Source organism: Euleptes europaea, chromosome 10, assembly GCF_029931775.1.
Source record: "Euleptes europaea isolate rEulEur1 chromosome 10, rEulEur1.hap1, whole genome shotgun sequence".
NCBI lineage: Eukaryota > Metazoa > Chordata > Lepidosauria > Squamata > Sphaerodactylidae > Euleptes > Euleptes europaea.
In genome coordinates this window covers 77,961,520-77,974,278 of record NC_079321.1, presented here as the reverse complement: position 1 = coordinate 77,974,278, position 12,759 = coordinate 77,961,520, and the positions used below count along the sequence as shown (strand labels likewise).

Genomic DNA, 12,759 nt, shown 5'->3' with positions numbered 1-12,759 from the left:
ATTCAAGCAATCAAAACTGGACCCATCAGAATGGTGTTTAGGTGTATATTTGGCATTTTTCACCTTGCCCAAAGGGAATGGAGATTGGCATGCCATCCAATCTGCCATCCGTGCCCAAAAGGAATGGAGATTGGCATGCCATCCTGGACCTGAAACATATAAACAGGCACATTCTCAGGATGGAAATGCTGTGCTCAGTCGCGGAGGCTCTAAGACCAGAAGCCTATCTCATGGTCATGACAGAGGCCCACCTCCATATTCCTATTCACCCACACCACCGGAGATTTCTGTGGTTCATATATCAAAATCAACATTTCCAGTTCCGAGCCCTTCCATTTGGCCTGGTCTCAGCACACAGTGTTTTTACGAAAGTCCTGGTGACACTGGTGGCCCTGGCCAGCAGGAGGGATGTACCTGGATGACTTGCTCATCTGTGCCCTATCCAAAGATCTGAGTCTGGCACACACAAAATGCTTCATACACCTGTTGGAGAGTCACGGCTTCCTGGTGAACTGGGACAAGAGCTTCCTCAAGCCCTTGCAGAAATTGCTGCACCTAGGAGTCTACATAAACACCATTTCAAACTCCCTCTACCTTCCAGAGGACAAGATCTATACAAAAAGCATCCTCAGTTCGGCTCATGGTCCTTACCAAGCTCCAGGGACTTATGATTTCTTTTGTTCCGACAGTGCCATGGGCCTGGTTCTGTGCGAGGCCCCTGTAGTGGTCCCTAAGGCCATTTCAGCAAGACATCCTGAGAAAAAGAGACAGAAAGCTGCTTCTTAACTCCTAAGTCCTCCTAAGCCTCAGTTGGTGGTCCCTTACTTCCAACCTCACCAAGGGTCTCCAATACATACATGACCCTCCAGCCCAACTCTTTACCGATGCCAGCCTATCGGGCTGGGGGGGGACACTCTCCAGGACCAACTAGCACAAGGTCTGTGGAGCTCTCAGGAAAAGATGCTGAACATCAATGCCCTGGAGATCAGGGCCATCCTGAAGGCTCTTCATCACTTCCATCTTCAACTCAAAGGAAAGCATCTCTTGATCAGGGCCAACAATGTAGCCACCAAGGCTCATGTCAACAAACAGGGCAGGGCGGTTCAAGATCATCCACCCTGCACAAGGAGGCCAAACTGGTTCTGAGTTGGGCGGAGTCCAGCCATCTGTCCATCTCGGCAGAGTACATCCAATGGGTACTGAATGTGCAAGGAGACTGGCTCAATCGCCAAAGCCTGGGCAAGTCTGAGTCGGCCTTATATCAGGAAGTTTTCTATCAAATAACACAGCGTGCAGGGAACCCAATAACAGATCTCTTTGCCTCGCCCATCAATCACCAGCTACCGCAGTTTTTTATACATTACCGACATTATATGGCGGAACAAATGGATGCCCTGGCCATCGGGACTTCTGTATGCCTTCCCTCCGTTCCCACTACTCCTGAGGGTCCTACAAAAAGTCTGGCTATTAAAGGCCACAGTCATTCTCATTGCTCCCGACTGGCCAAGACGCCCTTGGTTTCCGGCTCTAATGGAAATGTTGTTCAAGGACCCATGGAGGCTACCGGATCGTCACGATCTTTTACTCCAGGGACCAATTTGTCATCTGGATCCAGAGTGGTACAAACACCACCTGGTCATTGAAAGGGATCTTCTAGGATTTGGTTACAACTCCGATATAGCTGACACCATCCTGGCATCCCGCAGGCCTTCCACTCGTTGCATATACAACACCTCTTGGAAGGCTTTCGCCCACTGGTACCGTTGCAAGCAGGTGAACCCTTTCAAGCTGAAGGTTGTCAATCTGCTATGCTTCCTACAGCATGATAGGCGACAGGGTCTCAAGACCGCCATTCTCCACAGACAGTTGGCAGCTATACCCCTTGGTTCTGAGAGTTTCCGGTTTCACCATTTCCAAACACCCTCATGTTAAAGCCTTTTTGCGGGGTGTTAGCTTGACCTCACCAGTGGTGATCCACAGATTCCTACCTGGAGTCTTTACACAATGCTGACAGCCCTAAGTCTCCATTTGAGCCTCTGCAAGTGGTGGACCTAAGGCGGCTTAGAATGAAGACACTGTTCTTGACAGCAATTACTTCGGCATGCAGTCTCAGAATTTGGCACTCTATCCATAAGGTCTGGCCTCTGCATCTTCCATAGGGACAAGATGATCCTTTGACCAGACCCATCCTTCGTGCCAAAAGTCAACACGCGTTTCCATAGGGAACAGGAAATTGTTCAGCCATCCTTTTGTCCGCACCTATAACATGCTAGAGAGAGGGAATGGCACTCCTTGGATATAAGAAGAGCCCTCTGCATCTATATATAATGTACTGAGAGCATCAGGACCTCTGATTCCCTGTTTATCACCTTGATGGCCCCTGATAAGGGCAAGACCATGTCCGGGGTCACCATCAGTTATACCATCAGGCGCTGCATTGAACAGGCTTACAAGTCTAGTAACAGGCTTATACTCACTGGAGTCACGGCTCATTCGGTTAGGAGCGCAGCTACATCTACTGTATTCAATAATCAATTAACCAATGAGGAAATTTCCAAAGCTGCAATGTGGTCTTCCATTTCCACGTTCGTCTGTCACTATAAACTGAGTGTATATTCATCGGCGGACTCTGCCTTCAGACGAAGGGTGTTGCAGAGCATAGTGCAAGCGGAGGGCATCTTCCCCACCCAGTGTAGGAGAAGAACAAGATGAAGAGAATGTGGAAAGGAAGAAAGGTTATGTTAACCACGGAAATAATTTAATTTAAAAAAGTTTATAGGTAACAATGAAAGGCGTCAACACCAGTTTTAGAAATTTGGATAAGTTTAGGACTGTCATGGCCCAGCTGGGTCCAGGGGACACTGATGACTCCTTTGATGAAGAGTCAGCCAGCAACCCTGGCTTCTATACACAGCCAGCAGAGGAGGTGGCACAGGAAGAAGCAGCCACTGCGGGGCCCAACCCAGACCCGCAGCCAGGAACCAGCACAGTAACTCCTTAGCTCTCCAGCTCTGAGCCAGCTGCAGAAAGCCAGCTGCCTCTCTGCTCACCCCCCTCGTCACCAGAGCCTCAGGAACGGCAGAGGAAGTGAACACGTAGGACCTTGCAGGATTGGAGGAGAAGTGCTAGACTGGCAGCTAGGTACCGACCCAGCAGTGACAGTGGGGATGAGTGTTTGCAGGAGCAGGTCTGAGGTGGCTGGCAAGTGCATGGCATTACAGGCTGCCTGAGTGGCATGGTGTTGATAAGCAGCTGGAAAGGGCGAAGCTGTGTGGAAGCATCACATCTATCGACTCCTGACCTTGCTGTGAACTGTTTGCTCTGTCTGGACCTCGGCTTGAACCCTTGGATTTGGCTTTTGGATTACCTTTGGACTTGCCCCTGTGAGGTTTGAATCTGTTTGCTGTGTGTGTATTGGGGGGGCACAACAAGGACAGTTCATTCTGCCTACACATTCTGTTCTGCCTGTTTTCTTGTTCAGACTTTGTTGTCTTTCAGTGGTGTTGCACTGTATAGTCTGTTCTATGTGTTGGTTAATTTCATGTGGATCCTTCCTGTCTATGCTTAGAGTTTTTAGTGATCAGAAAGTATTAGAATTTAAGAGGTGGGAGGTTGATTCCTTCAGGAGTCAGAAAGTGAAGATCTAGTTCCTGCCTCCTTGAGCAAGTGAAGGAAATCACCCAATCTGAAGATGTCCCCTGTACCTCAGAGCAGAAGGAGCCTTCAGGGTAAGTAGTCCAAGGCTTGTTTCATGTGATGCCTAGATGGGCCTGAAAGAAACATGTCATGTCTGTGTTAGGCTGGTGGATTCCCATCCAGGTTTCACCTTTGCCTTCTCGTTCTGCCTTTGTTAAATTTAGAAGATAGGGACCAACTGGGTTTTTTTTTGTTTTGTTTTGTTTTGCTGTACAGTTCACCAATGCAAAATCCCCTCTCCCTCCCCCCCCTTTTAAAGTAAATTCTGACATTGGTTTGCTATGATTTGGCATGGTATCTCAGTTCAGTTAACATGTTTGTTAACCCACCTTGAGTCCTGAGATGCTTGGAAGACAGTCAGGTATATAAATATTTAAAAAAAAACAAATAAACATGTTTGTTTGGGGGGCCCTAAAATACGTAAGATAATCACATACCCCTTTTCATGCACTGAGCGGCTTCACTGGATAGTGATTAGTATGTTTATGTAGTCAAATAGGGGAGGCTCCCTCCCCACCTCACCTCCAGGATTTGCTCCGGCCGGGCCAGGTCGGCACACACTCTTCCATGCCGGGAGGTCAGCCCCCGGCCTCCTCCTGTTCCGCCAGCCCCGCCTCCCGGCGCGCTGCCAGCTCGTCCGGCCGCCTCCGCCCCCTCTTTCTCCCACCCCGATAAGTGGTGTTGTTTCCCCGGGGGTTGAGCTGCCCCAGGAGGACCGGGGGTGGCCGCGGGGTTGGGGCGCAGTCCCGAGGGCCGGCCCCAGGCCGCGGACTCGGGTTGGGCCGCTCCAGGAGGTCTGGGGGCGGCTGCGGGGTTGGGGCGCAGTCCCGAGGGCCGGCCCTAGGCCGTGGACTCGGGACAATCCCAAACTCTATATTTTAACTGTAAAAATGGGGGGTCGTCTTATACGCCCAGTCGTCTTGTACGCCGGAAAATACGGTAATTTCAGATCTTTTGCATATACTTGAGGTTTTCATGAAATATTTTAAATTCCTGTTAGATTTCCCCCCCCCCTGCTTCTTCATGTTCATACTGATTTTGTAATTAGAGGCTGATGAGCACATACTACTATATGCTCCAAAACAGATTTTACAGGCTGTCATTATTGCTGCTATTACTACCCCTTCTCCCCAGTATTAAAAAACTTAAGATAGAATTGGTTTTTTTTCCCCTCATCTTGGCACCAGCATGCTGTGATTCATTTTTTCCTGCTGTGGCCATTGCCTCCTCAGATTAAAATGCCACAAAACTCTGACCTGCAGTCCAGTAAGGGCTGAATGATGTGTTTTTCTCATTCTTGTACACTCATCACAAGCCACCCGTTTATGAGCCAGCTGTTGTGCTAGACTGCAGCTGCGGGGTGTAGAAACTGAATACTATGTTCTCTTTTACCAGAGAATTAGATTGGCTCACTAATTCAGCATTGGGATCCTAAGACATAGAGAGCTAACTGACCATTCTGTATAAAGGACCAGGGTGATAGATTTTGGGTTAAGCTTACATTTATTTAGTAGTTTTCTATTCATTGTTTCAGATGCTTTCACCATAAGTAAAAGCAGCCATGTTTTTGAATTGCTGGTGTTTACAGAGACTGTGAATATTTGCAGTTTTTAAAATGTGACTATGAATATACCTACATTTAATGTAGCTACATCATTATACAATTATTTAATTTCTAATTGAGTGAAGGAGTGCTTTCTGCATTCTGACAATGAAACATTGATATTGTATGGGGGGGGAAACTAATCCTCTGTGAACAAGTAGGTATCCTCTGCTTACTATGACTCTGCATAGATACTAAATAGAGCAGGCATATGAAATCTACAGGGTTCTGCCAGTTCTGACTGATAGAAAAGTAGACAGCCATCATATATTTACTCAGAGCTTGGGAAAAAATGCACACAATTTAGACATACAACATAGTGGACATAATTTGTTAGAATTGCTAAGTAGAATCCTATCAGTGGGTTGGTGCCAGTACTTTAAGCTATGCACTTACATCTCTGATAAAGTGAGAAATCACCAAATGAATACTACATTGATATCGTTAGAGAAGTTAGAGTTCTGTATTCATTTTCAGTCTTTCAAAGATGATTCTAAGAAAACAGGAAAACTGACTTTTTAGTGAAAAATGTGTGCAGTAGAAAGAAAGATGTAAAAGGGGTAGACATATAATAATTTATAACAATAATATGCCCTGATAAATTACGCTGATTTAATTGTATACAACTTTATATAAGATTCATGTTAAATGTTATGCACTCTTCCCCCTCCCCACAAGTAATCTTCTTTTTTCCTTTTTTTTTTTTAAAGAATTGGCTTGATCCGTTAAAGGAAATCAAGAGGCAAATTCGAAGTAAGTAGTTCTGTGTCTGAGTGTATGTTAAACCAGTCTTCAAATGAAAGTTGAATGTGGAAGGGGATCTTCTATCTTAGATTTGATTCTCACCAACAGGGAAGATCTGGTTGATGAGGTTAAAGTAGGCACTCTGGGTAGTAGTGACCATGTAATCTTGGAATTTACAATCTTGGGGAAAGGAAAAACTGTCTGTAGTCAGACATATATGTTGGACTATAGGAGAGCATATTTTAACAAACTTAAAATTATGCTGGGTAGAATCCCATGGTCAGAAATACTTAAGGAGTTCAAAAAGGGTGGGAGTTTCTTAAAAATGAAATACTGAAGGTGCAATCACAAACTATTCCAGTGAGAAGGAAAAATGGGAGGAGCCTAAAGAGGCCAGGGTGGCTCCATAAACAGCTTTTTAAAGAGTTGAGAAATAAAAAAGACTCCTTTAGGAAGTGGAAGGAGGGCCTTATAACCAAAGTGTCACCTCTGGATCACCAGCTAAATCCCACAAACGATATATTACGACCACCCGAGCAGAGCGACGACTAGCCTTTTGCGGCTGGCGAGAGCCGATCACCCCAGCAATATTCCACAAGACGTTGGGGATTACCCGGCCGAGGAAGACCTCGGTGATTGGATTACAAACTTTCAAGGGCCTCAATCCGGACAGACCGGGGGGGCCACGGACGAAATCCAACGTCTGCAGGATCGAAACCAGGCGTTGGAGGAGCAAATGGCCCAGATGCGTGACCAAATGTGGTGGACGTGATGTGGTGGGTGTTTGGCAAGTTGCAACGGGCACGGCCTCCCACACCAGTCCGACCAGGGCAACCAGGCCAACAAGCTCCGCCGCTACCAGGCTAACCAGCCCCGCCGCTGCCAGGGCAACCAGGCCTACCGGGAGCCCCATTACCGGGACAACTTGCTCGGCTGCCGCCTAGGCAACTAGGCGCACCACCGCCGGGACAGCCTGCCCCGGGGCTACCCGGCATGCCCGTACCGCAACCGATACCACGTCCCTATGCTCAGCACAGAGATCAGCGAATAACTTTTGATTGTTCGGTGGAGGGGTTACAGTGTTTCTTACATCAAGTGGACAGCTTCATGAGGGAACAAGGGTCCACCTTTCGCACAGAGGACAGCCGGGTCAGATATGTGTCGTCCCTGCTGGAGGGAGCAGCGGCGGAGTGGATGATTCAACAATTTGACTTGTGGACCCGATCCATCCTGACTTTAAAAGACTTCATGCAGGCGCTGCGGAGACGCTTTGAGGATCCTTTCCGGGGTGAGAAGGCGAAAGCGACCATTCTCCAACTACGCCAAGGCACCAGTTCCATCAGGGAATTTGCCAGTGAATTTCAATGACTCGCTAGCAAATTAGCGGACTGGAGCGAGGCCACACAGATATAATGTTTCCGGGAAGCACTGAATCCCGAAACCTTGTACTGGGGGTTCATGCAAGCAGACCCACCTACCCTCGAAGAGTGGATTCTGCTTGCGCAAGACGCAGAACTAAGGAAACCTAATCTTGTAGGGAGCTTAGGCTAGCGAGAGATGCTAAACCCAACAAAAAAGGGTTATTTTCCTATGTACAGAGTAAGAATAAGGACAAGATAAGCCCATTGTGGGGACTGGAAAGGGAAATTGTAACAGGAGATGAAGAGAGGGCAGAACTGCTCAATTCCTACTTTTCCTCAGTCTTTTCTTGCGTGGGTGCTCAACATGGCATAAACAGAACACATTATGAGGAAAGGGATTTGCAGCCGAGGATTGGCATTGGGGTAGTGCACAAATAACTAGTTTCTTTAAATGAAACAAAGTCCTCAGGGCCAGATGAATTGCATCCAAGGGTACTCAAAGAACTTGCAGATGTAGTTTCTGAGCCTCTCTCCATTATTTTTGAGAATTCTTGGAGAACAGGTGAGGTGCCAGCAGATTGGAGGCGGGCAAATGTTGTCCTCAACTTCAAGAAGGAGAAAAAGGAGGATCCGGGTAACTACTGACCCATCAGCTTGACTTCAGCACTGGGAAAAGTTTTTGAACAAATCAGCCAGTCAGTCCTTGAGCATTTAGAAAGGCTGGATCTGATCACTAAGAGCCAGCACGGGTTTCTCAAGAACAAGTCATGTCAGACTAATCTTGTCTCCTTTTTTGAGAAAGCTACTACCTTGCTGGATCAGGGAAATGCTGTAGACATAGTTTATTTTGATTTCAGCAAGGTTTTTGATAAGGTTCCACATAGTATTCTTGTTGACAAATTGGGAAAATGTGATTTAGATCCTATTACTGTTAGGTGGATCTGTAATTGGTTGACAGATGGCACCCAAAGAGTGCTTGTTAATGGTTCCTCATCCACTTGGAGAGGAGTGACTAGTGGAGTGCCTCAGGGATCTGTCCTGGGCCCTGAGTTGTTCAACATCTTTATAAATGATATGGATGAAGGAATAGAGGGGATCCTTATTAAATTTGCAGATACTAAATTGGGAGAATTAGCAAATACAGTAGAAGACAGGGCCAGGATACAGGATGATCTAGACTGGCTGGGGAATTGGGCTAAAACTAATAAAATGCACTTCAACAAAGATAAATGTAAAGTTCTGCATTTAGGTAGGGAAAATCAAATGCATAATTATAGGATGGGGGAGACTTGTCTGAACAGTAGTGTGTGTGAAAAGGATCTTGGGGTCTTAGTAGACCAAACACTGAACATGAGTCAGCAGTGTGATGCTGTAGCTAAAAAGGCAAATGGGATCTTGGGCTGTATCAACAGAAGTATAGTGTCCATATCACACGAAGTGATGGTATCGCTTTACTCTGCTCTGGTTAGACCTCACCTAGAGTACTGTGTTCAGTTTTGGGAACCACAATTTAAGAAAGATGTAGACAAGCTGGAACATGTCCAGAGGAGGGCAACAAAGCTGGTGTGGGGTCTGGAGACCAAGTCCTATGAGGAAAGGTTGAAGGAGCTGGGTATGTTTAGCTTGAAGAGGCGAAGACTGAGAGAGGATATGATAACCATCTTCAAGTACTTGAAAGGCTGTCATATAGAGGAGGGTGCCAAGTTGTTTTCTGTTGCCCCAGAACAGGGGTCGCAAAAGCGCGGCTCCCGAGCCTCAAGTGGCTCTTTGAGCCCCTGAGTGCAGCTCTTCCTACGTGCGGAAGCAGCGCCCTAGGCCGGCCGAAGCAGCGGGAGGGTCTCCGAGAGAGGAAGGAGTGGCCCTTCCTCCTTCTCGCCCCAGCGCCCTGCCCGCCTCCCACCATTGCGGCGGCGGCCGGAGAACGACAAGAGTCCCTTAGCTGCCACCCCCCGTCTTTTCTTGCCACCTGGCTGCGCGCCTTGGTTTGGCAGAGAGGGGGCTCCTCCCTCCTTCTCTCCTCCTTCCTTCTCTCCACCGTGAGGAGTGAGGCGTGGCTGTCCGGTCCTCGTTTCGGCCGCCGCTGCCTTCCCTCCTCTGTCTCTATGGGCGACCGGAGCTGGGCGACCTCTCATCCCCCCACCTCCTCCTCCTCCTGTTGGCTCCGCCTGGCCCCGGGCGGGGAAGGCGACAATGCTTCCTGGGCCAGGACCGAGCTCGCTTCGCCCTCCCCGCGCCTCAGACTGAGATTTTGGAGCCAGTCCGGCGCATCGCCTTCCCGCCCCCCACGCAGGCCGCGTCTTGCCCGGCCGGGATCTTGTGGGGGAACTTCCAGGGCGGGGGCGGATTTCGCGCCTTAATCACCGGCCCACTTGGAAGGGGTAAACTCTCCTCCTCGCCGCCTTCCTCCTCGTCACCCTCAGGCGGCTCCCAAAAGTCCAGCTCCAGGCTGCCTTTCTTCCCCAGTTCCTTCCTTCTCTTTCCTTTCCCAGTTCCTTTCTTTCTGTCCCTCCCCCACTCTTCCTTCCTTCTATCCTTCCTCCCTTTCATCCTTTCTTCTCCAGTTCCTTCCTTCTCTTTCCTTTCCCAGTTCCTTCCTTCCTCTTTCTTTCTCTCTGTCCCTCCCCCCACTCTTCCTTCCTTCCTTCCTTCCTTCCTTCCTTCCTTCCTTCCTTCCTTCCCTCCCTCCCTCCCTCTCTCCCTCCCTCCCTCCCTTCCTTCCTTCCTTCCTTCCTTCCTTCCTCCCTCCCTCCCTCCCTCCCTCCCTCCCTCCCTTTCATCCTTTCTTCCCCAGTTCCTTCCTTCTCTTTCCTTTCCCAGTTCCTTCCTTCCTTCCTCTTTCTTTCTCCATCCCTCCCCCTTTCTTTCTTCCTTCTTTCCTTTCCCAGTTCCTTCCTTCCTTTCTCCATTCCTCCGCTCTCTCTCCCTCTACTAGCGTTTGCTGTTCTTTCCCTTTTCAGTTCTACATATTCATGCAAACAATCTTTTTCAAGCATGAACCTTATCAAGAGTAAATTGAGAAGTCATCTTATTGATGAGAACCTGGAATCATGCCTAAAATTAAAAACAACAACATACAGACCTGATTTACCCAAACTTTCCAAGGAGATGCAAGGCCATTGTTCACATTAAGTGTTTGTCAGTCATTGTCATGATTTAATTTTATGGATACCTTACTTACAATTTAATTTTTATCAATAAATAAGATCATTATTAAGTATGATATAAAGTTTTATTCAGTGTACCTATAGTTTAATTAAGACTTAAAACTTTAATTAAAGTTTATTAAGTTAATAAACGGTGTACCTACCTATATAGTTTAAGTTTAAGAAATTTGGCTCTCAAAAGAAATCTCAATGGTTGTACTGTTGATATTTGGCTCTCTTGACTATTGAGGTTGCCTCTCTTGACTATTGATTCTATGACCTTAAGCAGATGATGAGAGGAAGGGCATCATGGCCATCTTCTGGGCATGGTGTAGGGGTCACTGGTGGGGCAGAGTTTGTTGTGGATTTCCTGCATTGTGCAGGGGGTTGGACTAGATGACTCTGGTGGTCCCTTCCAGCTCTGTGATTCTATGATTCTATAGAAGAAAACTGATCTTGCTGATTCATGAGTAGTAGTATACTTCTGCTCCAGCCATAAGACTAGTTATTGATTATCAGCCCATTCCGAGTTGACTGCGTACGGAGACGGCAGGGAAGATGCACAGCTGTGCCTCCTCCTAAGCCGTTTCTTTTTTTAAAAAGAAGTTTTGCGGCTTTTTTCTGTTTAACCGGGGCCTTTCTCCCCATAGGGAACAGTGAGGCTGCGCCTGCTAAAAAGCAGGCTCAGCACTGTGGTTCCCGGCACCGGCATACCGGGCCGAACCAGGATAGGAAGCCACCTAACCGGCTCCTCCCCCTGCCCCTCCCCTGGAACACCCCCTGCACCTGCGCGGCCACTCTACGCTGTGGCCTGCGCCACAGAGAGGCCACACTGGCAGAGGAGCGAGGCGCAGTCCTGTGGTGCTCAGCCACCAGCGTAAGTGCGTGTAAATCAGTGATTACACACACTTACGCTGGCGGCGAGGTCACGCCGCCTCCTAAGAGGTTTCGGCCAGAAACCTTAGGAATGTGCAGTTAGAAACTGTGTTGATCATATTTATCTGTAGTGGACAGAAGCACTGTTGTATGTATTGGATTTCAACCAGCGATCTGTTAAGCAGAAAGCATTGTCAAATATTTGCTGTATTCTCCTCCCCCCATCAATTCCATCTCACCCCAAAAAGTTGGTTCCTGGGGATGAGAGTCCTAACAGCCATATGGGTTTTTCAGGGCCTCAGTGAGGAGGGGCAAAGGAACAAAATCACCTCCCTTGAGTTACACTTTGCTTGCAGACAAGATAAGTTATTTTATACTCTTCCCCCTCACCGCAGCCCCGAACCCACGTGGGTCATGCAACCCCAGAAATCAGCTATTCAAAACGAATCAGCTGTTCAGACGGGCAGGAGCCAGGTGCGGCGCCGACCTTGAGCGGCGCAGGAGAGTTGGGCAGCCCCGCCCCGGGAGGAAACAACACGAAGTGTGCAGGGGAGCGGCGCAGAGGCGGCAGGGCGCGAGGGTGCGGCAGCGCGGCTCCGACGCTCAGCTGTAGAGCTGCAGATCAGCGGAGAGGTGGGCAGGCCTGACTCGGGCGCGGCCGCGCAGGCACCTTGCAGGGGCTGCGTCCTGAGCCACCGGGGAAAGGGGAGGCTGATTGGCCCTGGCCGAGAGGCGGGGCAGCGCAAAGGGGGGCGGGGACGGAGGGAGGGAGATAAAACCAGCCAAGGGAGCTGAGGCCGAAGAGGAGGAGAGTCAGAGGTCCTGTCGCTGGAGACCGACAGCAGTGTGGCCCTGGCGTCTTCTGAGGGAGAGGGTGACTCAAACTCTCCCTCAGAATGGTCTGAGGCCGAGGAGGCTCCCTTGGCTCAACCCTTCCAGCTCTCTGAAGAGAAGAAAGTGGTTCCCCCTGAAGCGGCCAGCCCTACAACTATAACCACATACCAAACGCATTTCGGCCTATGGGGCCTTCATCAGTGGTTAATTAAAACCCTTTGTAAACCTGCACACATTTACAGAAATACATTAATAAATACAAATACAAACACAAACAGTTCAAACCCAACCAGGCATGTGTATATGTTGTAAATTCTATTCTCAATTACTCAAACATCTGGTATAATAGGTTCTTGTTGGAATACTGGTTAGTATAAGTCTCTCAAATACTATGTGTGCAGGTATCAACCTAGTAAACTGCTTTTCACATCTTCTCTGAGTTCATTTCACAATTCTAAGAGCTACTGGAGTACATTCAGGCAGTATCAATGTGAAATACCTG

At 48.4% G+C, this 12,759-nt stretch overlaps 1 protein-coding gene across 5 annotated transcripts in view; it reads left to right on the top strand.

Annotated features, from left to right (window-relative positions):
* Nucleotides 1-12,759, top strand: part of EPB41L2 (erythrocyte membrane protein band 4.1 like 2) — a 112,911-nt gene that overhangs the window by 22,729 nt on the left and 77,423 nt on the right. For all 5 annotated transcript variants that reach the window (XM_056856948.1, XM_056856947.1, XM_056856946.1 and 2 more), the window contains one exon: nt 6,010-6,052. In XM_056856948.1, the coding sequence (XP_056712926.1) occupies nt 6,010-6,052 (43 nt within the window). The remainder of the gene's footprint in view (nt 1-6,009; nt 6,053-12,759) is intronic.